The 27,378-nt window shown below is 38.2% G+C and overlaps 1 protein-coding gene across 4 annotated transcripts in view; it reads left to right on the plus strand.

Annotated features, from left to right (window-relative positions):
* The window catches only part of LRRC49 (leucine rich repeat containing 49), a 154,863-nt gene that overhangs the window by 46,819 nt on the left and 80,666 nt on the right, over nt 1-27,378 (plus strand). For 3 of the 4 annotated variants that reach the window (XM_042252119.2, XM_012180868.5, XM_015096846.4), the window contains one exon: nt 11,102-11,163. In XM_042252119.2, coding sequence (XP_042108053.1) covers nt 11,102-11,163 — 62 coding nt within the window. Of the gene's footprint in view, nt 1-6,198; nt 6,276-11,101; nt 11,164-27,378 lie in introns of those variants that run through there. The other variant, XM_042252120.2, reaches the window with a different exon arrangement.

Raw genomic sequence — 27,378 nt, forward strand, 5'->3', positions numbered from 1 at the left:
GATTTTTCTCCCTTTGTTTCTTGATGAGTCTGGCTAATAGTTTGTCAATTTTATTTATCCTTTCAAAGAACCAACTTTTGGCTTTGTTGATTTTTGCTATGGTCTCTTTTGTTTCTTTTGCATTTATTTCTGCCCTAATTTTTAAGATTTCTTTCCTTCTACTAACTCTGGGGTTCTCCATTTCTTCCTTTTCTATTGCTTTAGGTGTAGAGGTAGGTTATTTATTTGACTTTTTTCTTGTTTCTTGAGGTATGCCTGTATTGCTATGAACTTTCCTCTTAGCACTGCTTTTATAGTGTCCCACAGGTTTTGGGTTGTTGTGTTTTCATTTTCATTAGTTTCTATGCATATTTTGATTTCTTTTTGATTTCTTCTGTGATTTGTTGGTTATTCAGAAGCGTGTTGTTCAGCCTCCATATGTTGGAATTTTCAATAGTTTTTCTCCTGTAATTGAGATCTAATCTTAATGCATTATGGTCAGAAAAGATGCTTGGAATGATTTAAATTTTTTTGAATTTATCAAGGTTAGATTTATGGCCCAGGATGTGATCTATCCTGGGGAAGGTTCCATGAGCACTTGAGAAAAAGGTGAAATTCATTGTTTTGGGGTGAAATGTCCTATAGATATCAATTAGGTTTAACTGGTCTATTGTATCATTTAAAGTTTGCATTTCTTTGTTAATTTTCTGTTTAGTTGATCTGTCCATAGGTGTGAGTGGGGTATTAAAGTCTCCCACTATTATTGTGTTATTGTTAATTTCCCCTTTCATACTTGTTAGCATTTGCCTTACATATTGCAGTGCTCCTATGTTGGGTGCATATATATTTATAATTGTTATATCTTCTTCTTGGATTGATCCTTTGATCATTATGTAGTGGCCTTCTTTGTCTCTTTTCACAGCCTTTGTTTTAAAGTCTATTTTATCGGATATGAGTATTGCTACTCCTGCTTTCTTTTGGTCTCTATTTGCATGGAATATCTTTTTCTAGCCTTTCACTTTCAGTCTGATGTGTCCCTTGTTTGAGGTGGGTCTCTTGTAGGCAGCATATAGAGGGGTCTTGTTTTGTATCCATTCAGCCAGTCTTTGCCTTTTGGTTGGGACATTCAACCCTTTTACGTTTAAGGTAATTATTGATAAGTATGATCCCGTTGCCATTTACTTTATTGTTTTGGGTTCGGGTTTATACACCCTTTTGTGTTTCCTGTCTAGAGAATATCCTTTAGCATTTGTTAGAGAGCTGGTTTGGTGGTGCTGAATTCTCTCAGCTTTTGCTTGTCTGGAAAGCTTTTGATTTCTCCTTCATATTTGAATGAGATCCTTGCTGGGTACAGTAATCTGGGCTGTAGGTTATTTTCTTTCATCACTTTTAAGTATGTCTTGCCATTCCCTCCTGGCCTGAAGCGTTTCTTTTGAAAAATCTGAAGTTATCCTTATGGGAATCCCTTTGTGTGTTATTTGTTGTTTTCCCCTGCTGCTTTTAATATTTGTTCTTTGTGTTTGATCTTTGTTAATTTGATTAATATGTGTCTTGGGGTGTTTCACCGTGGGTTTATCCTGTTTGGAACTCTCTGGGTTTCTTGGACTTGGGTGATTATTTCCTCCCCCATTTTAGGGAAGTTTTCAACTATTATCTCCTGAAGTATTTTCTCATGGTTTTTCTTTTTGTCTTCTTCTTCTAGGACTCCTATAATTCGAATGTTGGAGCATTTCATATTGTCCTGGAGGTCTCTGAGATTGTCCTCATTTCTTTTCATTCATTTTTCTTTTTTCCTCTCTGATTCATTTATTTCTACCATTCTATCTTCTATTTCACTAATCCTATCTTCTGCCTCCAATATTCTACTATTTGTTGCCTCCAGAGTGTTTCTGATCTCATTTATTGCATTATTCATTATATATCTAGGTCCTTGTTAAACCTTTCTTGCATCTTCTCAATCCTTGTCTCCAGGCTATTTATCTGTGATTCCATTTTGATTTCAAGATTTTGAATCATTTTCACTATCATTATTCGGAATTCTTTCTCAGGTAGATTCCCTATCTCTTCCTCTTTTGTTTGGTTTGGTGGGCATTTCTCCTGTTCCTTTACCTGCTGGGTATTCCTCTGTCTCTTCATCTTGGTTATATTGCTGTGTTTGGGCTGGCCTGTCTGTATTCTGGGAATTTGTGGAGTTCTCTTTATTATGGAATTTCCTCACTGTGGTTGGGGTTGTATCAGTGGCTTGTCAAGGTTTCTTGGTTAGGTAAGCTTGTGTTGGAGTTCTGGTGGGTAGAGCTGGATTTCTTCTCTCTGGAGTGCAATGAAGTGTCCAGTAATGAGTTATGAGACGTCTCTGGTTTTGGAGTAACTTGAGCTGCCTGTATATTGAAGCTCAGGGGTGTGTTCCTGTGTTGCTGGAGAATTTGTGTGGTATGTCTTGCTCTGGAACTTGTTGGCCCTTGGGTGGTGCTTGGTTTCAGTGTAGGTATGGAGGTGTTTGATGAGCTCCTATCAATTAATGTTCCCTGAATTCAGGAGTTCTCTGATGTTCTCAGGATTTGGACTCAAGCCTCCTGTTTCTGGTTTTCAGTTTTATTTTTACAGTAGCCTCAAGACTGCTCCATCTATACAGCACCGATGATAAAACATCTAGGTTAAAGATGAAAAGTTTCTCCACATTGAGGGACACCCAGAGAGGTTCACTGTTTTTGAAGACAATGACCTGCTTTTCTGGATGCCTGATGTTCTCTGCTAGCATTCAGAAGTTGTTTTGTAGAATTTACTCAGCGTTGAAATGTTCTTTTGACGAATTTGTGGGGGAGAAAGTGGTCTCCCCGTCCTATTCCTCCATCATCTTAGGACCACCCCTCTGTGATCCACTTTAATTAAGTTTTGTGTATGGTGTGAGATGGCAGCCCACTCAGGTATTCTTGCTTGGGAAATCCCATGGACAGAAGAGCCTGGTGGGTTATAGTCCATGGGGTCACAGAAAGTCGGATGCAACTGAGTGACTACACACACACACACACACACACACACACACACACACACGCACACACACACGGTGTGAGATGTAGGGGTCATGATTCATTTTTCCCAAATAGAAATGTCTGTTTTCTCCATCACCATTATTCAAATGGACTTATTTTCCACCATTTAATTAACCTGCTTTCTTTTTCTTTATTTTATTTTATTTTATTTTTTATTTTTTAAATTTTAAAATCTTTAATTCTTACATGCGTTCCCAAACATGACCCCCCCTCCCACCTCCCTCCCCACAACATCTCTCTGGGTCATCCCCATGCACCAGCCCCAAACATGCTACACCCTACGTCAGACATGGACTGGTGATTCAATTCTTACATGATAGTATACATGTTAGAATTCCCATTCTCCCAAGTCATCCCACCCTCTCCCTCTCCCTCTGAGTCCAAAAGTCCGTTATACACAGCTGTGTCTTTTTCCTGTCTTGCATACAGGGTCGTCATTGCCATTTTCCTAAATTCCATATATATGTGTTAGTATACTGTATTGGTGTTTTTCTTTCTGGCTTACTTCACTCTGTATAATTGGCTCCAGTTTCATCCATCTCATCAGAACTGATTCAGATGAATTCTTTTTAACGGCTGAGTAATACTGCATTGTGTATATGTACCACAGCTTTCTTATCCATTCATCTGCTGATGGACATCTAGGTTGTTTCCATGTCCTGGCTATTATAACCAGTGCTGCGATGAACATTGGGGTACATGTGTCTCTTTCAATTCTGGTTTCCTCGGTGTGTATGCCCAGCAGTGGGATTGTTGGGTCATAAGGTAGTTCTATTTGCAATTTTTAAGGAATCTCCACACTGTTCTCCATAGTGACTGTACTAGTTTGCATTCCCACCATTCACCATTGCAACGAAAAGAATAAAATACTTAGGAATATATCTACCTAAAGAAACTAAAGACCTATATATAGAAAACTATAAAACACTGATGAAAGAAATCAAAGAGGACACTAATAGATGGAGAAATATACCATGTTCATGGATCAGAAGAATCAATATAGTGAAAATGAGTATACTACCCAAAGCAATTTACAAATTCAATGCAATCCCTGTCAAGCTACCAGCCACATTTTTCACAGAACTAGAACAAATAATTTCAAGATTTGTATGGAAATACAAAAAACCTCGAATAGCCAAAGCAATCTTGAGAAAGAAGAATGGAACTGGAGGAATCAACTTGCCTGACTTCAGGCTCTACTACAAAGCCACAGTCATCAAGACAGTATGGTACTGGCACAAAGACAGACACATAGATCAATGGAACAAAATAGAAAGCCCAGAGATAAATCCACACACATATGGACACCTTGTCTTTGACAAAGGAGGCAAGAATATACAATGGAGTAAAGACAATCTCTTTAACAAGTGGTGCTGGGAAAACTGGTCAACCACTTGTAAAAGAATGAAACTAGATCACTGTCTAACACCATACACAAAAATAAACTCAAAATGGATTAAAGATCTAAATGCTTTCTTTTTCAAAATTGAGTTATAGTCAAATGAGTCTTTCTCTGAACCTTCTCTTCTGTTCCATCTATTTGTCTACCATTATGCCAAGACTGTACTGTCTAATTATTCCAGCTTTATGCATGGAGATATTTGGGGAGATCATTAATTTAAAAATTTTATTTTGCCTAATTTTTATGTGTAAAGAAATGATATTTGGTTTTTAAAAATATGGTTAAGTAAATTAAAAGAACTTTTTTGGTAATAATGAAATAAAAATTCAAAGTGATATTATATTGGTTAATCATAAGTTTATTTTCATCAGGTGTTACATAAAATCATCAGATGATATCTTAGATTTGATTAAATATAATAATTTTATTAACATACCCAATATCTATGTTTTATGAATCTGTGGATTCATTTCTTTGACTAATTATGGGAGCAGGAATATTCTGAGGCTTTATATTTCAAGTGTTGATCTCTTCCACTTTCTGCTTCTTCAGCACCTGCTAGACATGGTATGGGCCTTCTTGTTCTATTCTTTGTTCCTTAAAAAATTTCCATCATTCTTACTTTTCTCTGCTACATTTGTGTGTGATTTTTATTTCTTTAATGTTTCTTCCAGTTCACTAACCTTGTCTTTAGTTTTGTCTAATCTGAATTTCAGTCCATCCACTGAATTTTTAATAATGACCAGAACTTTCTAGAAGTTCTGCATGGATTTTTAAAAAATAAATACTCAAATATCTTTGTAACATATTTTTTCTCATGTTTTGATTCATTTTATTTATCTAATAATTTTAAACATAGCTATTTCATAGTCTTTATCAAGTTATTATATTTCCTTAGTTTTTTGGTAATTCTACATTTATTGCCTAAAATTTATGCTTACTCTTGCTTATAGCAGTGTTTTTCATTAATCATCTGCAGTTGTCAGAATGCTGTAAGGGCTTCCCAGGTAGTGCTAGTGGTAAAGAACCACCTGCCAACACAGGAGATGCAGGAGACACTGGTTTGATCCCTGGATTCGAATGGTCACCTGGAGTAGGGCATGACAACCCACTCCAATATGTTGCCTGGAAAATTCCATGGACTGAGGAGCCTGGCAGTCTACTGTTCATGGGGCTGCAAAGACTAAGGCACCACTGAGCAACAGAGCGACTGAGCATGCACGTGCATGTGTGCGTGCATGTATGTGCACACGTGCACACACACACGCTGTAAAGTCTGATTTGAGTTTATGTCTTTCTAGTGAGTTTTTCCTGTAGTGGTAAGGGTAAGAATGGCAGGGACCATTTTTTATGAGGAGTCTTGGGTTTCCCTGGTGCCTCAAATGGTAAAAAATTTACCTGCAGTGCAAGAGAGCTGGATTCGATCCCTTGTCTGGAAGATCTCCAGAGAAGTTAATGGCTACCCATTCCAGTATTCTTGCATGGAGAATTCCATGGACAGAGGACCCTGGTGGGCTACAGTCCATGGGATCACAAATAATCAGACGCAACTGAGCATCTAACTCTTTTTTGTTAGATCATGTATGTGGTGTAAATTTGAACTAGAAATTCAAGTGTAGAAAGGCCTGTGATTGCGAAATTGAGGCTTTTTCTATTTCTCCTCATAGTGGTTATATCTAGCTCTCTTAGATTATAAAGACTGGAAATCTCTGTAGTCAGAGTGTCATTTCCTGCTTATTAGTCTGGTTTTCAGTTCCTTTTTATTTTCAGGGGATTACAACAGTGTATAGAAATAAATCAGACTGAAAGAGCAGCTTGCAGCTAGACTGACTGATAATTGCCAGGTAATATGTCATAAATAAATGTAAAAAGTAGGTATGGATATTACTGCTTTTGGATAATAGAGGCAGGTAACTAACTTTTTTTCATGGTATATAAAAAGATGATTCGAGTTGTTGATATGATGGTTTACACATATTATTCCTCATATAATATGTGTCTGTATTACAGTGATGGCTATAGTAAGTAATTTTAGAATTTATAAGCCTTTTTATAAAAAGGAACACTTTTTTCTTTGTTTTTTTTTTTTTCAAGCTTATTCAGTGCTTTGTTTTAGTTCTCAAAATGAAGATAATTACCCCTACATATTTTAACACTGACTTTTTTGTGTAACAGAATAGGTAACAAAACGAGAGCTGTTGTGATTTTATTACAGTCATCTTTGTTCTCTTTGCTGTGTGCCAAAGCCTCTGTCTCTTCACCCTTCTTCCTTATTCCCCTGCAGGAGGCTGCTCTAAAAATAGCTCCAGTAATAGATGTTCTTTCTACACAGGGTCAAATTGCTGAATCATTTAGTCCTTTTGTGAAGTTTAGGAATATGGAAAACAGCGTCTGAGCTGCGTAGGACAAACATGCTTCTAAATTGGCAGGTCATTATTCTCTTGAAAAATAAAGAATTGTATTCTTCTCAATAACCATATAGTAAATAATTTCTTAAGTCTATTTTTGAAGAATATATATATATTTTTTGGGTGCTTTGTAATATCTTTTTTTAATAATCATATATTTTATTTATATATATATTTTTTAAAATTTTAAAATCTTTAATTCTTACATGCGTTCCCAAACGTGAACCCCCCTCCCACCTCCCTCCCCATAACATCTCTCTGGGTCATCCCCATGCACCAGCCCCAAGCATGCTGTAGCCTGCGTCAGACATAGACTGGCCATTCGATTCTTACATGATAGTATACATGTTAGAATGCCATTCTCGCAAATCATCCCACACTCTCCCTCTCCCTCTAGAATATATTTTAAAAATCTATAAAATGGTTTTGTGTCTTAACTTCAAAACATATTTTGAATGTGATTCCCAGAAGTGTGTTTTGTTAAATATAATAATTTGATATTAAGAGGTTAACATATGAACTGTAAATATTCCCCTGTATGTAAATATTTCATCTTCTTTTTCTTATCTTAGGTATGTTATTGCCTCTTTGGAATAGTTTCAGTGCCTGTGAAATAGTTACCTCCAGAAAAGAATTTCTGGGAGGATTTGACACTTGACAGTGAAATAAATATGCTGACATTTTCTTAACGTTATAAGGATTTCGCTTTCTTAATTATCTGTAACCCCTTATTTTAACTTTTCTCATTATCCCAAAATAATTATATGCAGATTGTTGAGTGCTGGCTTCCCGAATGTAACACCAGAACAATCTGCTGATAAAGAACAGTTGAGATTATTACTTCCTGACAGGAAGAGCACATTTTCTTGACACAGTCTTAGTCATATTTTAAGAACCAAGTCACAATATGTAATTTTGAGATTTCTTGGGGATCTTGTTTAAGGTGGGTCTTTCAGTGCACTGGCTTCAGATTGATGAATTTATGACATAATAGGTTACCCCCTGGTGGCTCGGATGGTAAACAATCTGCATGCCGTGCAGGAGACCCAGGTTCAGTCCCTGGGTTGGGAAGATTCCCTGGTGAAGGAAATGGCAACCCACTCTAGTATTCTTGCCTAGAAAATTCTGTGGACAGAGAAGCCTGGTGGGCTACAGTCCATGGGGTTGCAAAGAATCAGACACAACTGAGCAACTAACAGATTTCAGATTTTCAGGTTAGGATTGTCTGGCAGAACAAGATAAGCTTTTCAAAGTGAATGTTGGACCATGATACTAAACTTTGGTTTTCTCTGGTGTTAATTACTGTCTCACTTCTCCATTAATTGCAGACTCCCCAACAGAACTCTAAAATTCTTCTCTATGTGGGCAAAGATCTCAAGTAATCTCTCTGTTTCATTTTCTGTCTTTGAAGGTACCCTTTCTAGCCCTTTTCCTCTGTCTCTAATGTAGATTGGTTGCCCTTAGGCCTGCTATGGAGATGACATCCTTGAGTTTCTCTTATCTCTCTCCAATAGTGAATCGACTTCCTGGATCTCATGTATCTACATCTTTAGTTCACTCTCATATTAGAGCAACCATCTTCTGGTAACTTTCAGCAGTCTTTTTTTTTCTTCTGTAAATAACTCATGCATAGATAATTGATATAAATAGAATATTTCTTTTTGTCTATTATAATGCTAGAAATTCATTACAGAGTATATCTTAGAGTTGCTAGAAAAATTAAAGTTATAATTTTCTTATAGGAATGAAGTTTGGAACAACAACAATGATTGTGGGTAATTATTTTGCTTTTTAAAGTTTTGGAAAGGCTATCTCCTGAAATGATTTTGGGGTATATGTTGTTGAATTCTGAGTTTTAATTTTTCAACTTGTGAATACTTTTTATACCTCTATCAGATGAGAGTTAATAATTTTGAAAATTTGATAAAAAACTTCTGGTAAAATTTTGCTTCTTAAATGAAAATAAATATAAAACATTATAATCAAATAAACTTAAAAAACCCTTTTCTCACAATTCATAACCTGATGTAATTTGAGTTTATATTTTAATAATAGAAAAACTGTCTTGAAAGGTGTGTCTGTGTGTCTGTAGTCTTTGATGGTGGTAGGCTGGGGCCCCAAAAGGAGACTATTTCTTAAAAAATTGATGGCACTAGTTTATTTCCCTTCCAAAAACCAGTTGCAACTAAATGAAGCAAACAATCTCCAATTTATATTGTCCTCATAATAAAACAAAATATGAAGTTCAGAACTGGATCACTTTCTCTTTCTCCTCTTATCTCCTCTCAGTTCAAAATGCTTGCATCTCATAATAGCCAGCATTCTCTTAAATCTGCAGTTAGGCTCAATGTATTCAAGCCTCAGTACAATCTTGTAGTGGTTTTAGTCTTTTTCTGGAAAATTGGTTTAGTGTGCCCACCATAGCCATTCCGCTTCCTGTCATAATGCCTCTTTCCTTGGGCATACAGAGAATCCTTGCCCTTTTTGTACTGTCACTTTGTGGGATTTATACTTGCCTACTCCTTAGAGAAGCCCAGTGTGTTTTAGGAACGTTCTCCATGTTTGTGAGAGTGATCGCACAGAAAAAAGCAGATGTACTTTTTTTTTTTAAGATGCCTTGATTCAAAGGAGATTCAGGCTACTGCTTCTCAGTTTTCTCCCAGTTAGATGTCAGCAAACAATGCTTATGCCCAGAAATATCTCCCTTAGATTCCAGGAAGAATTTAAGAGAAGAGATTCCTCAGACAGGCTTTCAATCTGACTGTAACTCTAAACTTCCGGAGACCGGATAGGAAGCCAGCTATCCTTTCCTTTTGGAAATTACAGCCCTGGAAACTATATGGGAAAATGTCTTCAGCCAGATTCATTGCTCCTATGTCCTCTAAAAAATCAATGAGACGTGGCTCTGCCACAGTTCTATCACTTTTATATTTTCTTTGTATAACAAGTTTTTAAAAATAAATAAATGACTTTTTGGAAAAGCCGAACTTGTCTGTAATTTTGATGCATTGGCCTACATTTTTATTTGGTCTTGGAAATGGTAGTTTTAAAAGGGAGGAAGGAAAGAGGGGGAGGAAGAAAGATGATGACTAATGGAAAGAGTAAGACAAGTTTTGATTGGGTTTAAATATTGGTCACAATTTATGTAAAATGTACATTTTTATATTAGCATCATTCAGTTGGATATAACTAGAAATTATTATAAATAATAAAAGTGAAAAATATTTAATATTAGAAGTATTATTTAATACTTTCTAATATTTAATATTAGAAGTGCTCTTCAGAGCAGAGCACTGAAGTCAGGATAACTGGAATCTTGGCCTACTTTGGCTTCTGTGTGTGTGACAGTATGTTTCCTGGTCACCTTTCCACCCCTCTCCCACACTGCCCCTGCCACAACCTCAACCGTTTTACTTTTTCTCATGTGAACAATGAGATTGTGGACTAGGTAATTACTAAGCTTCCTCTTAAGATTCTGATATTCCAGAATATGTCAGACTTTTCAGGAGGTTTGTGTCTTTTAATAAAATTAGTAAAAAATCATTTGGGCCAAAACATTTCAATATTTGCTGATGGTAACTGTATTTAAACAGCAGTGTTTTGCTCAGGGGTGCTGCACCTAAACAGAACAGCATAGATTTCCAATTGTAAGAACCTTGGATTCTTGCTTAGATTGGAAATTGCCCTTCCAGTACCCTTCATTGACAGTGATGATGATCTACTTTGAGCATTATGGGGGCATTGTCAGTGTATTGATTCATCTGCAACTGAGTGGTACATTTCTGTGGGTTTGAGAATAGTGAGGTGAATGGCTCTGAAATTCTCAGTACTGTTTGGAAAGCTGATTGCATAAATTTAAAATTTAAAGTGTTTGAACAGATCCTTTTCCAAGTGATTTTTAACAACTGTTTGATCATACTGTATTTGTGCTACAGTTGAAAGGCTGAAGTAGCATTTTGGCTCCTTTCCCAAAAGCATGCTTGAAGAGGCTAGCAGCAGCAGCAGCATCTCCCTCTGTTCTCCTCAGTGCTTTTTACCTTGCGAGTGGTGCAGCTTGTTCTGCGGATGTACTAAAACCCTCCCATTTAATCTGCAGTGGAGAAGAATGGAGCTCAATGCCTAGTAGCATTCAGTGGTCTAGTAAGGTTGCAGTAACTAGCAATGACTATGTATTTCAACAGCTGAACAAGAAGACATTTTATAATATATATATATATTTTTTCCTTTCAGCTGATAGATTTTTGCTTTCTGTTTCCTTCTAGAGAGATGTGGATAATTTGCCCTGCCTCCAACGTCTGTTTCTCAGCTTCAACAATATAGCTACGTAAGTGGAAACTCCCAACTTGTCATGTATTAATTGATTGTGTGGGTTCTAATGCTTTAAATTAAGATTGTAAATACTTTGGAGTATTTCTAATGACATGTAAGATTTTCAACTGGGAAATGACAGGGCCATCTGTGACAAAGTTCTCTGTGGAAAAACAAAGCTCTTGTGTTTATTAGCGCTTCTGATACTAAAGTGATGACTGGTTTAGTATAGTATGTGCTCTTTATAGTTATAGTTTAGAGTTGCTCCTTTGTAAAACATGTATGTGGGAACGTCAACATATATTCTGCTGTCCTTTGTTTGACACTTACTGCACTAATCAGTTGAATTAGAATTTCTTTCATAAATGATCATCTACAATCTGTGTAGCTACTGAGCAATTTTGATATAGCAGGTTATACTTGTCACTAATCCACTTGCTAATTAGGCCGTAACTTCTAACTTGGTATCCCTACTTGGAGAACTAATGCAGCTAAACACTGTGTATTAGAATATATAATGTATAAATGTTGTTTTATAAATATTTGAAACATATCATCCTTTCTGTTGTGTTGATGTCTCATTCAGTGTCAGTGTGGAAGATTTCAGAACTGAAGCTGAGACAGGCAGTCAGACTTTTCAGGGCAGAATGAGTAGCCACCCTTCCCTGACTCTCTCCTTCTCTTCTCCCTTGCCCCTCAGTTCTTTAGTTCCACTTCAAGACTGTTCTCTGAATGTACTTTTATAGAAGGATAAGAACTAAGTATAAAAGAGTTGAGAACATATTTCTTCCTGAGTTCTAGGTCTATGCTTCTGACTATTAAAAACCAGTTGAGCTTTTGCACAATTTCTGTTTCTACCTTTTTCCTATGTTAGCCCCCATCCCTGTACTATATCTCTAAAAGGTAGCGGTTAAGTCTAGATGGTGAATTTTGCATATAGGCATTATTTCAAAGAAAATACCCTTAATCATTTCCTTTTTTTTCTTTGTGTGGAAATGCTAAGTTTCTGAAATACTTTTAATGTGCTCTTCAGTTTATGTTGAATCCTGTTCCAGCTGCCTCCCCATCTTGTTGGAAGAGTAGAATTTATTTTTAATGGCAATAGAAGGAACACTCAATTTTCTTTAAGGAGTTTCTACCTAAAGACCATTAACAATTGTTTTGAGAAGATAGTGTTTCGTTTTTAAAATGTGTTGTTTCTCATGTCTCACAATAGTAGCTGCTGAAGGTGCGGCAAACCCTTAGCTTCCCCCAACCTGTGGTGGAACTTATTACTTTTGCTCTTGTCTTGTTTATGGGGGGTAATTTTAAAAGAGATATAAATTTGGGTGTATGGGGGTTATGACATGCCCACTTCCTCAGGATATCTCAACTTCTAAACTCCTAGCTCTATAGGGAGTTGATCTTAAATGTCTGTATTTAGGGAATTTTCTTCCCAACCTGAAAAGAAGTTTTATCTACTCAATGAAATAAATATGTGATTAATGGGATTAATACTTATGACTTTCTATTAAAAGTGGGATTTATTGAGAAATTGAGATAGAAGGAAGGGTTTTCGTATTCTTACTGATTGCTTTTTTGTGTGTTGCTGCAAAGGCTTAGCTCTTTACCTTTCTCTGATATATCCAGATGACCTGCTTTTGAGGTCAAGTACATTTTCTATTTTCTGCTTTGTTCCTGTTGATGCATGTAATCCAACAGATGGTATAGAGAATATATTGGCTCTTGGGCAGGGGACAGGAGGAATTGGAAAGTGCAAGCCCTTTTCACATTTCCATGAGTTTTATTCAAGACACAAATATTTCAGTTGACTGGGATGGTAGATGATCTGTAGTGTTAATTGTGATGTCCTTTCATATCCTGCTATAGTCCTGGCACGACAGAGTTGCATAACTTTCAATTCAGTGGTCGAGGAGTAACATACAGGAAGAGCAGAAATAGCAGTATAAAGGTGAAAGTACCTTTTAGGACTTTCTCTGGATAACTTTCAAATATCATCCAGCAAGTGAAATATCCAACAGTGTATCCATTTTGGGGAGACAAAAATGTACTGACTGTTAAAGTAGTAAGGCTTCCTAGATTTTGACCAAGTTGTTGGATTCTTAGAGGCCCATTTGCATAAACTATTACCTGGTGGAAATTCAGAAAGTTCCAGAATGTTATAGCACCCCAACTGAACTTAGAGAGCTCCAACTTGGGGTAAATAGGTACCTATATTTAATGATGGGTTGACTATGGCCTTGGTAGACAGGACCATTTTTGTATGTTTTCCTGTAGATATTAGAACAGGCATTTAGTTCTTCTGGTAGGCATACAAGATATATTAAGAGAATGAATGACATATCCACATCTGTGTATCTGAATAAAAGTGATGCCTCTGGTTAAAATATCCCTCAGAGCATGAGGAAGACAGAAACACAAATAGGTAATTATAATACAGTGAGTTAAACTTAGTTGTGGTCAAATGCAGATATACTAGAAAATGTAAATCAGTGTAGAGAAGTTAAGGAAAACTTCCCAGAGGGAGATGGTCCCTAGACCTCAGTAAAGTGAGAGTCCTTGGACATTCCAGGTAAGGGTACAACCTAGGCGAAGTAGATGTAGAAGGCTCAGAGTGGACTCTCTAGGCCCACGCTCTGGGAACCTGCAGTGAGATGCTTGCCCCCTTCTCCTCCTAACTAGCTCCAGGTTCTTCCTCCAGCCCATGGAAGGCTGGAGGGACCTGCCAAAGTACACTTTGCAATGCTCACCTTGAAGGAAATATTCTGTGGCTAATCAAGAGAATCAGCTGTGTCTAGTTCGTTCTTCAGGCGTGTTCGTTCCATTATTCAGCTCTTCTGAGGTGCTATTGTCTGCTTGATTTGTTTTCTTTGTCTTGGCTCTCATGATCTTAATTTCCAAGTAGTCTGCATTTTTTGTAATGGCTTATTCTTTTTTAAAAATTATTTATTTATTTGCCTGTATTAGGTCTTAGTTGTGGCATGTGGGATCTTCATTGCCACATGCAGAATCTTGTTAGTTGCAGGATGTGGGATCTACTTCCCTCAACAGGGATCAAACCTTGGTCCCCTGCACTGGGAGCACAGAGTCTTAGCTATTGGACCACCAGGGAAGTCCCTCTAATGGCTTATTCTTGTTTTATGAATGAGGTAAAGTTTTTTTTTTTTAATTTCTAGAATTTATTTTTCTCCATTACCTACACGTGTTCTTTAAATTAAACAAAAATACTTTCTTTCATCCATTCATTTGTTCTATGATTTTTTGTTCTTGTTTATATATGAGGATTTATATGAATTTGTTTCCTTAGCATAATTTAGAAATGTCGCTGTGAATGCAAGTTATAAGATCTCTGTCTGTGGAGGATGTAGGAGGGAGGAGGAAGGCTACCCAACCAGTTGGACTTTCCTTTATGATGTTCACAAGAAACTCGCCTTCTGAGAATGGGGGCTCCTTTTACATCTTGGGCCAGATGCACTTACCCAAAGCACAGCCCTTCTTCCCTCACCATTTTCAACCTGAGGACAATTCAGGACTCAGCCTTTTTGAGGGTAGGAGGCTAGCAAATTGCTACCAAACCCTCCAGTAGTTACTGGACAGCTGACCCACATCTGCTGGCCACACTTTCTCTCTCTGATTCTGGGGAGTATTCTGAAGTTCTGCCAGTAACATTTTCTTAACTCTTCATACTCTTCATTTCAGGCTCTAGCAATTTGGGGTTTTACTGATTCCATCTGCTTTATATCTTCCAGAAATTCCTTAGTGCTCTGGTCTGCTGATAGAACTTTTTCTGGTTTTCTAGTATTGCTAAGGATATTTTTGTACTTTTATATTCAGTCATTTCAAAGAGGTTTTGAGAAGGTAGAGAGAGGTCAGATCACACACCAAGCAGCCATTGTCATAGCTGTCATTACTTTGAGTGATTTGCCCCCCAAAGGCCACCCGTAAAAATATCCTTGGCAGCTTTAAAAACACATAGCCCTTAAGTTCACTGCTGGGTAACCTGCTCCAGTAAATCTGGAGTAGGGCCAAGGATCTGTATTTTTTTAAGGCTTCTCAGAGAATTCTGATGTTCGGCTTGATGCTAGATCTGGGAACCATTGAGTTATGGCACCCCCAAATAAGAAAATTTGTTAACTAGCAGATTACTATTTTATATAAAATTTCCCTTCACAAGAAAAATCTTCTAGACAAAAGTATTTGTCAGGGATAGATATGTACTACCATCCAGAGGTAGTTTATGATCTGTAGGCAAAACCCAGGGTGTTTCATCTCCTTTCCACTGAGGCTGTGCAGAGCTCTACTCTTCATTACAAGGTTAAGGTATAATTGATTCTTTCCTGTCTGTTTCATTCTCCAATGTAGAAAGTTTTAACAAGCTTTTTTCTTTAAAAAAAAAAAAAAAGAAGACACATTTATAATTTGAGTGTTTTCCTTGCTTAAAAAGGAATGGTTACTATTGCTCCCAAAAATAAGGAGACATTAGTATCCCTGGGAAAAGAGTCAAATACTAGTCAAGGTCAAGTGTCAACTCAGGACTCTTAGTCTCATGTATTATTTTTCAAATTGTGGTTAAATACTCATAAAAGTACCATCTTAACCATTTTAAAGCACACAATGAAATGGTGTTAATAAATACGTTTACACCCTTGTGCAGTCAGTCTTCTGCTGCACAGAACGCTTTTCATCTGGCAAAACGGAAATGTTATACCCATTAAACAACCGGTCTCCCTCTCCAAGGCCCTGGCAACCACCGTTCCACTTTCTGTCTCTGAATTTTTGACTACTCTAGTTATGTCATGAATGTGGAACCATGCAATATTTGTCTTTTTGTGATTGGCTCATGTCACTTTGCACGATGTCCTCAAAGTTCATCCATGTTGTTGCAGTTCAGTCTCTTAAGTCGTGTTGGACTCTTTGTGACCCCCATGGACTGCAACATGCCAGACTGCCCTGTACTTCACTATCGCCTGGAGTCTGTTCAGATTCATGTCCATTGAGTCGGTGATGCCATCCAACCATCTCTTCTTTTGTCCCGTTCTCTTCCTGCCTTCAATCTTTCCCAGATTCAGAGTCTTTTCCAATGAGTCAGTTCTTTGCATCAGATGGCCAAATTATTGAAGCTTCAGCTTCAGCATCAGTCCTTCCAATGAATATTCAGGACTGATCTCCTTTAGGATTGACTGGTTTGATCTCCTTACAGTCCAAGAGTCTTCTCCAGCACCACAATTCGAAAGCATCAATTCTACAGTGCATAGCCTTCTTTATGGTCCAACTTTCACATCCATACATGACTACTGGAAAAACCATAGCTTTGACTGTATGGACTTTTGTCTCCAAAGTGATGTCTTTGCTTTTCAATATGCTATCTAGATTTGTCATAGCTTTCCTTCCAAAGAGCAAGCATCATTTAGCTTCATGGCTGCAAGTTCATCCATGTTGTAGCATGTGTAAGTTTCCTTCCCTTTTAAGAATGTATACTTATATATTATTCTTTAGGTGGCATGGAACTAACTAGGAGAGGCAGATGCCAGAATGAACCATGCCTACCTCTTCATCCACATTGTTTTCCCATAGAGCCCTATGAACTTGCTTTGTTCCACTGAACTTCCTTAAACATAAGCATGCTCTCCCTTGCCCATTTAGTCTTTGCATTTACTATGGCCTCTGACAATAATATTTTTTTCTACCTCTCTTTGTCTGAATAACACCTGATGATCCTATAGATCTCAAGGGTTCTCAAATTTTAATATGCTTAAGGATCATCTGGAGAGCCTGCTAAAATGCACTGCGTGGGGATCCATCCTCCATGGATTCTAATTCAATAGTTTTAGATGGGGCTCAGGAATTTGTATCTTTAGCAAGTTGTGCAGCTGATTTAAAAATACCACTGATCTGTGCTTTCCAGACTTTGAGTCAAAACCCATACAAGAATCCTAGTCAATTTTAGTTCAAGACTGGAAACATAAAAGCAGAATAGAAAATGTCAAGAGTTTCTCACACATTGTAAGGGTGAACACTGTCTCATGAGAAGTTTGCAGTTTTAGTATATATGGATGTATCTATGTATACATTTGTATGTGTTTGTGTATGAATGTTATTTTGCTATAGATATTTGGGAACTGGATTACAATGTAAATATATTGCTCACCATGAATTGGGTTCAAAAAATTTAGAAAACACTGTGGAGTCTCAATTTTGGGAGCATGGACTACCAGCGAAGTCCCCAGATAATTCTTATTATAATCATAAAGTTTCATTTTCCTTTGTGTTAGACTAATTTATTCAATGTGTGTATGTGTGAGTTTTTCTAAAAGGAAGGATTCTTAAACTAAAATTAAACTAAGACACGGTGAGCAGGCTGTTTTGCACACCTAGTCTCATACTGGGTTCACACTTACATAGTTGAGAGGCTGATAGCTATTCATGGCAGTAAATTAACATTTTAATGTATTGATGTGTCAAAGGCCCTTTTGGGTTTTGCTAATGTGAAGGTTCTAGAAGTTGTGGACATTTTTGGTACATATTGCTAAGGGGGAATTTTGGTCTTAAAATTACTCATGATTGTATGTTATATTGGGTGATTATTTCTAGGTTGAGAAGCACAATTATGGTAAATTGAGATCAGTGTGTTTTATGATTTTTGTTTTGTTTTGGTCTACAAATTCAAAGTATAAGTAGAGTAAATCCAAAATGCATTTAGAAATAAAGTATATTAAGTAACTTCTCCTGGTGCTATTCCTTATAACTTGTAGAAAATACTTCCAAAAAGTGTTTTGCAATAACAGTGTCAAATACAGTGAACATAAACATTTAAAACAAAGGTAAGTGACTGTAACATTCCCTTCTTATCTTCATCTTATCTTGTTTTATTTTAATTGAAGTACAGTTGATTTATAATGTTGTATTAGTTGTAGGTGTACAGCAAAGTGTTTTGGTTTTCATGAAAAGAGATGTACAAATTTGAAACAAAAATGTTTACATATCTGTTTTATGTCCATTCCACCTCCCCACCCTACCCCCACCCCAACCTAAATTGCTATGTTGATCTCTTAACCCATGGTACCTCAGTATGTAACCAACCTTATTTGAAAATATGGTCTTTACAGAGGTAGTGAAGTTAAAAGGAAGACATTAAAGTGGGCTCTAATCTAGTAAGACTGATATTCTTATAAAAAAGATGAAATTTGGAGGCAGGTATACAGGGACTTCCATGGTAGCTCAGACAGTAAAGAATCCACTCGCAATGCAGGAGACCCATGTTCTGTCCCTGGGTTGGGAAGATTCCCCAGAGAAGGGAATGGCTACTCAGTCCAGTATTCTTTCCTGGAGAATCCCATGGACAGAGGAGCCTGGGCAGGCTACAGTCCATGTGGTTGCAAAGAGTCAGACCTGACTGAGCACACACACACACACACACACACACACACACACACACACACACACACACACACACACACACACACACAGGGAGACTGCCTTGTGAACATAAGGACAGCTATCTACAAGCCAAGAAGAAAGGCCTAGAACAGATTCTGCCTCCACAGCCCTCAGAAAACAACAACACTACCATCGCCTTGATTTCAGACTTCTAGTCTCCAGAACTGTGTGATAGTAAATTTCTGTTGTTTAAAAATATGAAAATAAAGCAGAGGCGAGCAGATATTGAAAGGAATGAACAAACCAGTTAATTTTATGAAAAAAGCAAGGTCAAAATTAATCATGCCAAAACCCCAAGTATATACTCCTAACTGCAGAACTTTCAAATTTGATCTTCTGGAGTAACTTTTGTTCATCCTTTATAATTAAATACAAACCCCAAACAGAAGAATTATTTTCTTTTTCTATTATCTATACCATACCTCTTTGAGTTCTGTAACATCTATTTTGATGTATGCCCAGTTATAACTTAATTATACAGGGGTAAGGGTAATTCGCTCAGTCGTGTCCGACTCTTTGCGACCCCATGGACTGTAGCCTATCAGGCTCCTCCGTCCATGGGATTTTTCCAGGCAAGAGTGCTGGAATGGGTTGCCCTTTCCTTCTCCAGGGTATCTTCCCAACCCAGGAATCAAACCCTGGTCTCCCGCATTGCAGGCAGACGCTTTACCGTCTGAGCCACCAGGGAATAGTGTCAGTTATTATCTGTCACATGGTAGGCATGTAATTATTGTTCTTTTAATTAATGAAAAAAAGAAACCAAAGTTTAAAGGTGATGTTCTTCAATATTCATAGACATTTTTTTAAATAGCCCTTTCTAGCATGTCATCTTGTTTGGTTGTCTAAGGACCCAGTTTGCAGCTAATTCACCATGGCTATCCCCTGGAATATAAAATAATAAAAAGTAACTAAAACAAGGAAGGCAAATTAAAATTATTTTATGGATTATTTTATTGATTATTGATTATTTTATGGATTATTTTATTGGATTATTAGAAACAACTGTAACAGATATCTTCCAGACTAAAAGCTTTCCTCAGTGACTTAAGATTTTAGCAGTTACTTTTTGAATATTTGAGTAGATTCAGTGTTGTTTTGAAGAAAAGCTAAGACTGTTTCAGGCAGTTTCTGAATTATGTAACACAAAGATAAGATAGGCCTCTTATTTATAAATATATGTAAAATAGTCATTTTAAAGTCCTTGTCTACTAATTCCAATATTCCAACAGCTGTGTCATCTCTGAGGCTTTTACAGTGACTTGTTTTTCCTTTTTGATACATATATTGAGTTTTTTTTGCTTTCTCATATCTGGCAATTTTTTATTACATTCCTGGCATAGTGAATATTACATTGTTGAGAATCTGTGTTATGTTGTCTTAATTTGAAAGTTGTTGAATTTTGTTTTAAAGGTAGTTAACATACATGAATCAAGGCAAATTGGAAGTGGTAAAACAGGAGATGGCAAGAGTGAACGTCGATATTCTAGGAATCAGTGAACTAAAATGGACTGGAATGGGTGAATTTAAGTCAGATGACCATTATATCTCCTACTGCAGGCAGGAATCCCTCAGAAGAAATGGAGTAGCCATCATGGTCAACAAAAGAGTCTGAAATGCAGTACTCGAATGCAGTCTCAAAAATGATAGAATGATCTCTGTTCATTTCCAAGGCAAACCATTCAATATCACAGTAATCCAAGTCTATGCCCCAACCAGTAACGCTGAAGAAGTTGAACGGTTCTATGAAGACCTGCAAGACCTTTTAGAACTCACACCCCCAAAAGATGTCCTTTTCATTATAGGGGACTGGATTGCAAAAGTAGGAAGTCAAGAAACACCTGGAATAACAGGCAAATTTGGCCTTGGAATACGGAATGAAGCAGGGCAAAGACTAATAGAGTTTTGCCAAGAAAATGCACTGGTCATAGCAAACACCCTCTTCCAACAACACAAGAGAAGACTCTACACATGGACATCACCAGATGGTCAACACCGAAATCAGATTGATTATATTCTTTGCAGCCAAAGATGGAGAGGCTCTATACAGTCAACAAAAACAAGACCAGGAGCTGACTGTGGCTCAGATCATGAACTCCTTATTGCCAAATTCAGACTGAAATTGAAGAAAGTAGGGAAAACCACTAGACCATTCAGGTATGACCTAACTCAAATCCCTTATGATTATACAGTGAAAGTGAGAAATAGATTTAAGGGACTAGATCTGATAGACAGAGTGCCTGATGAACTATGGAATGAGGTTCATGACATTGTACAGGAGACAGGGATCAAGACCATCCCTATGGAAAAGAATTGCAAAAACCAAAATGGCTGTCTGAGGAGGCCTTACCAATAGCTGTGAAAAGAAGAGAGGCGAAAAGCAAAGGAGAAAAGGAAAGATATAAGCATCTGAATGCAAAGTTCCAAAGAATAGCAAAAAGAGATAAGAAAACCTTCCTCAGTGATCAATGCAAAGAATTAGGGGAAAGCGATAGAATGGGAAAGACTAGAGATCTCTTCAAGAAAATTAGAGATACCAAGGGAACATTTCATGCAAAGATGGGCTCGATAAGGAACAGAAATGATATGGACCTAACAGAAGCAGAAGATATTAATAAGAGGTGGCAAGAATACACAGAAGAACTGTACAAAAAAGATCTTCATGACCAAGATAATCATGATGGTGTGACCACTCACCTAGAGCCAGACATCCTGGAATGTGAAGTCAAGTGGGCCTTAGAAAGCATCACTATGAACAAAGCTAGTGGAGGTGACGGAATTCCAGTTGAGCTATTTCAAATCCTGAAAGATGATGCTGTGAAAGTGTTGCACTCAAGATGCCAGCAAATTTGGAAAACTCAGCAGTGGCCACAGGACTGGAAAAGGTCAGTTTTCATTTCAATCCCAAAGAAAAGCAATGCCAAAGAATGCTCAAACTACCACACAATTGCACTCATCTCACACGCTAGTAAAGTAATGCTCAAAATTCTTCAAGCCAGGCTTCAGCAATACGTGAACCGTGAACTTCCTGATGTTCAAGCAGGTTTTAGAAAAGGCAGAGGAACCAGAGATCAAATTGCTAATATCCGCTGGATCATGGAAAAGCAAGAGGGTTCCAGAAAACCATCTATTTCTGCTTCATTGACTATGTCAAAGCCTTTGACTGTGTGGATCACAATAAACTGTGGAAAATTCTGAAAGAGATGGGAATACCAGACCACCTGACCTGCCTCTCGAGAAACCTGTATGCAGGTCAGGAAGCAACAGTTAGAACTGGACATGGAACAACAGACTGGTTCCAAATAGGAAAAGGAGTACGTCAAGGCTGTATATTGTCACCCTGCTTATTTAACTTATATGCAGAGTACATCATGAGAAACACTGGACTGGAAGAAGCACAAGCTGGAATCAAGATTGCCAGGAGAAATATCAATAACCTCAGATATGCAGATGACACCACCCTTATGGCAGAAAGTGAAGAGAAACTAAAGAGCTTCTTGATGAAAGTGAAAGAGGAGAGTGAAAAAGTTGGCTTAAAGCTCAACATTCAGAAAACTAAGATCATGGCATCTGGTCCCATTGCTTCATGGAAAATAGATGGGGAAACAGTGTCAGACTTTATTTTGGGGGGCTCCAAAATCACTGCAGATGGTGACTGCAGCCGTGAAATTAAAAGACGCTTACTCCTTGGAAGAAAAGTTATGACCAACCCAGATAGCATATTCAAAAGCAGAGACATTACTTTGCCGACTAAGGTCCGTCTAGTCAAGGCTATGGTTTTTCTAGTAGTCATGTATGGATGTGAGAGTTGGACTGTGAAGAAGGCTGAGCGCCGAAGAATGGATGCTTTTGAACTGTGGTGTTGGAGAAGACTCTTGAGAGTCCCTTGGACTGCAAGGAGATCCAACCCGTCCATTCTGAAGGAGATTAGCCCTGGGATTTCTCTGGAGGGAATGATGCTGAAGCTGAAACTCCAGTACTTTGGCCACCTCATGCGAAGAGTTGACTCATTGGAAAAGACTGATGCTGGGAGGGATTGGGGGTAGGAGGAGAAGGGGACGACAGAGGATGAGATGGCTGGATGGCATCACGGACTCGATGGATGTGAGTCTGAGTGAACTCCAGGAGTTGGTGATGGACAGGGAGGCCTGGCGTGCTGCGATTCATGGGGTCTCAAAGAGTCGGACGCGACTGAGCTGACTGACTGAACTAACGTACAGGAGAATCAGGTTGTGTTCAGGTTTATATTTAGGCTTTTTCAGGCAGGTCTAAAGTAATCTTTTTCTACAAGTAAAGTAATAAGCTTTGCATCTATATTTATTTTACCTTGACACTAAACACAAGATTTCTCCATCAAAAGCAAACCAATTATTTATCTGCAGAGTATCTTTGCACTGGTTTCCAATGTTCCATTTTTCCTCACAGGTTTATATGATGAAGGCAGTTGTCTCCCACACGTACAGGGTGGAGGGTTTCTGGCTCTTGAGTGGAATACAACATTTTTAGTTTGGGAGCTTATGTAGGAGCTGCTTGTATAGCTTCACCTGTTCCCCTCCAGAAAAGGAGCAAGAGACAGACAGACAGATACATGCTCACACACACACATACAAGAGACAGACAGACAGACAGAGATGGGGAAGGCTTCTTGGTCAAATGACCTTTGGAATGTAAACACACAGTTGTAGGAGATAAAATTCTGTGTCACCGGAGAGGTCTCTGTCTATGCCATCACTTTGAGCCCACGTGGCAGTTTTCTTTGCCCATGCAGAAATATGAACATCTGAGCACTGTTTCCCAATATAGAGCAATCAGCACCTGAGGCATAGCATTGCTGGGATCTCAGCCGTATAGCCTGGGTGTTCCCCATGGTCTCGGTCTGGTTGGAACTCCAATGTCTCCGAGCTCTCTATGCTCAACAGGTACACTTTTCATCTTTTGGCCCCTCAGTAGTTATAATTTGCTAGGCTTCCTGGAGCCACACTGTGTTGGTGCATATTAATTTCAGCCAAGACTTCTATGCATGTTTTTGGAGTTTCTTCCCTATACAACTCCTTATTCTCCACTGTCCAGCCCTCTGCCTCAAATTCCAGCAGCCCTAGCAGACCCAAACTCTGACCTCTGTTTGATCCATGCAGTGAGACTTCTGTCCTCTTTTTGACTCCTCTTCCCTTTCTGTGATCTGAGAAGTGCCTCCAGGCAGAAAGCAAGATTAAAGTGGCTTTCGTGTGTTTCTCTTCTCTAAGGACCACATCTATCCTGTCTGTTGTTCAATGCTTGCTTCAAATATTTTGTCAGTTTTATAGTTGTTTACATTGAGAAATTGAGTCTGATAACCCCATAGCCAAAACTGCAAGTTCCTTCTACCGTATTTTCAAATTATCATGTTGTATATAATCTTTGCAACCTGTCTAGTGTATAGAAGATGCAAATTCCCTTAAATTAACAATACTGTATTTTTGAATCTAAGAACAAGGGACTTAAACCTAATCCTGAATTGGTAGATGTGCAGTTGCTGTCAAAAGCCTTCCTGATATTTAAAATAAGCCATTTAGAAATGAGCTTAAAATGTATTGTAAAAATCGACTTCAGGATCATGTTATTTGTCCAGAAATCTGCATGCTCTGTCTTTACATACTTAATCTCCCTATAGAAATTCCTTCAAAAATTGTGATTTAATGTATTTTAATATTTATTGAAGAGATTGAGGAAAAAGCTAGTTAAACCAGAAAATTCTGGCTAGAGAAAGATATAACAGTAGAACACAGGTTTAGTTATGGGTTAAAGTGAAAAGAGAACATTATGAATGTATGAGTAAATTATTGGGATGCTTTTAATATACCCAAATATGCCTACATAGAGTCGTTCCTGAGTCCATGTCTGAGGGTGCAGGATCATGTCATTCTCAAAATAAAAATACATTTTTCTGTTTCCTATGGATAAGTACATGTTATCTAAAAGGTGTGTTAAATTATTTAGGAGTACATTTATAAGAATTGTATGTTTCTATAGAAGCTGTTGACTTTTGATGTTTGAAGGGTGATAGTTAATCACACCCTTTCTCTTCTGCTCTAAGTTTTGAATCAATTGAAAGATACAGTGGTTGGATATATGGAGTACAAAATAGCAGAATGCAGTTTAGCTATGCATCTACAGTGAGGCTTCCTAGTATATCTCTCCTGGATTAGATTTTCAACTCACTGGCCAAAGAACTGGAAAACAGAGACCTCTCTCCTTGGGAACAATGAAGCTTAAGAAAACACTCCCATCCTGGAGACCCGGTGGCCTGAAGAAAAATAAGAGAAGCTGGGCTTCTTATGTATGCACATCCCCCTGTGAGAGTTTACCTTGTAGGAATTATGTGTGTGTGTGTGTGTGAGATGGGTGAATAATTTGTTTTCTCCATATTTGTTTTTAGAATTAAAGATGACTGTTATGATGTGGTGAAACTTAGCTTGAGCAGGAAGGAAGATTATTGCCTGAACTTGATAGGCACTGAACTTACAATCAGGCCTTGGTTAAATAACAGGGCATCCTCCCCTTCAAAAAATCTTGCTGATATCCAAGTAAGGGAGTTGGGATTCTCTAAAAATAAGGAGGTTATTTCTAGATTCCTGTCTTGAAGGGAGGTGAACCAGTTAGATTTGTTTGTCCTGGGCACTTAAAAAGATATCGCAGTGGCTTAATTATATACTCCAAGATATCTTGAGTAGTTTACAACTGTCGAATAGTCTCTGGGAATTATTTGTTGACAAGACTTCCTTCTTATGGTTTAAAAAGAAGTTGACAGTGTCAGTTGTAGACCCCATGTTAGAGATCATAGTTCTTAGTTTAGGAATCTCCTGGGAAGTACTGAATAATGTAAGCCATAATATTTTTTGGCTAGTTCCTTTGATCTTATCTTTGAAGTTTGGAGTTTTGCACTTCTAGGATATTGGCTCGTGATTCTCTGAAGTAACCTGCTTGCGGGCTTATGAGAGTGTTTTCTCCAGGTATTTATTTATTTATTTGGCTGGGTCGGATCTTAGCTGTGGCCCGTGGGATCTTCGTTGCATCATACAGGACCTTTTGTCGCAGCGTGTGGACTCTGTAGTTGTGGACCTCAGGCTTAGTTGCTCCATGGTATGTGGGATCTTAGTTCCCCCACCAGGGATCGAACCCATGTCCCTTGCATTGCAAGGGGAATTTCTAACCACTGGACCGTCAGGGAAGTCCTCCCAAGAGTGTTTTTACAGCTGCATGGGTTTAGGATGGAGGACCATCTTAGGAATATCCAGAGCATGGTAGCTAATAACTGACCCTCCTCTTTCTCATCCTCTATGATATCATTAAAATATCTTCTCCATCTGTTTCATTTAAAGACTTTAAAATTTCTTCGCAGTTGGTTTCTGGAGAACACTGTTTATGCATTTCTCTATATAAAACATCAAATAAGGCATTTGGGGCGTGACAAGAAGATGTCTATATGCCTTTTTTCCTAAAGTGGATGATCTAATGACAGCACACGTGCGTGTGTGCTCGGTTGCGTCTGACCTGTGCCCCCGTGGACTGTAGCACGCCAGGCTCCTCTGTCCACGGGTTTCTCCCAGCAGTAATACTGGAATGGGCGGCCATTCCCTTCTCTGGGCGGTCTTCCTCGCTCAGGGATTGAACTGGCATCTCCTGCAACTCCTGCACTGGCAGGTGGATTCTTTACCACTGAGCCACCTGAGGCCTCCCTATCTGGGGAAAATGAAGCCCCGATCCAATGACAGGGAACATCCAAAGACATGGGTGACATAAACATAAAACAAACCACCCCCGCTGCCTGTAGAAAAGCCCGCAGCCCTAGTGTCGCAGCTTTATCAGCCAAGAAGCTTTGGTGTAAGGGGCACTTCTTCCCTGATAATGCTGGCAAAATGTTTTCTTTGAGGGTTTTTTTTTTTAATTGAAGTATAGTTTTAGTTTTATTGAAGTATATTGTGTTAGTTCTTGGTGTATAACAAAATGACTCATGTATATATATATATATATATATATATATATATCCCCATATTCATCCTGTAATAACCCATAATGGAAAAGAATATGAAAAAGAACATATATGCACATATGTGTATGTGTGTGTTTGTATATGTATGTGTATATATGTATTCTTTTCCATTCCCTATTCAGCCACAGGGACGAATATGGTCCCCTGTGCCATACAGTAGGACCTTGTTTATTTTATGTGCAGTAGTTTGTATCTGCTAATCACAAACGCCTACTTGATTCCTCCCCCTGCCCTCTTCCCCTTTGATAACCATAAGTTTGTTTTCTATTTCTGTGAATCTGTTTTTGTTTTGAAAAATCGTTCATTTGTGTCATAAGTGATAGCATATGGTATTTGTCTTTCTCTGTCTGACATACTTCACTTAGTATAATGATCTCTGGATCCATCCATGTTGCTACTAATGGCACTATTTCATTCTTTGTTTGGCTGGGTAATATTTTATCTATTTTCTTTATCCTTTCATTGTCAATGGGCATTTACATTGCTTCTGTGTCTTGAAGGTGAAGGTGAAGTCGCTCAGTCGTGTCCGACTCTTTGCGACCCCGTAGACTGTAGCCTACCAGGCTCCTCCGTCCAGGGGATTCTCCAGGCAAGAATACTGGAGTGGGTTGCCATTTCCTTCTCCAGGGGATCTTCCCGACCCAGGGATCGAACCCAGGTCTCCCGCATTGGAGGCAGACGCTTTAACCTCTGAGCCACCAGGGAAGCCCCTCGTATCTTGAACATTGTAAATGTTGCTGCTATGAACATTGAAGTGAATGTTTCGTT

This window comes from Ovis aries, chromosome 7 (assembly GCF_016772045.2).
Source record: "Ovis aries strain OAR_USU_Benz2616 breed Rambouillet chromosome 7, ARS-UI_Ramb_v3.0, whole genome shotgun sequence".
NCBI lineage: Eukaryota > Metazoa > Chordata > Mammalia > Artiodactyla > Bovidae > Ovis > Ovis aries.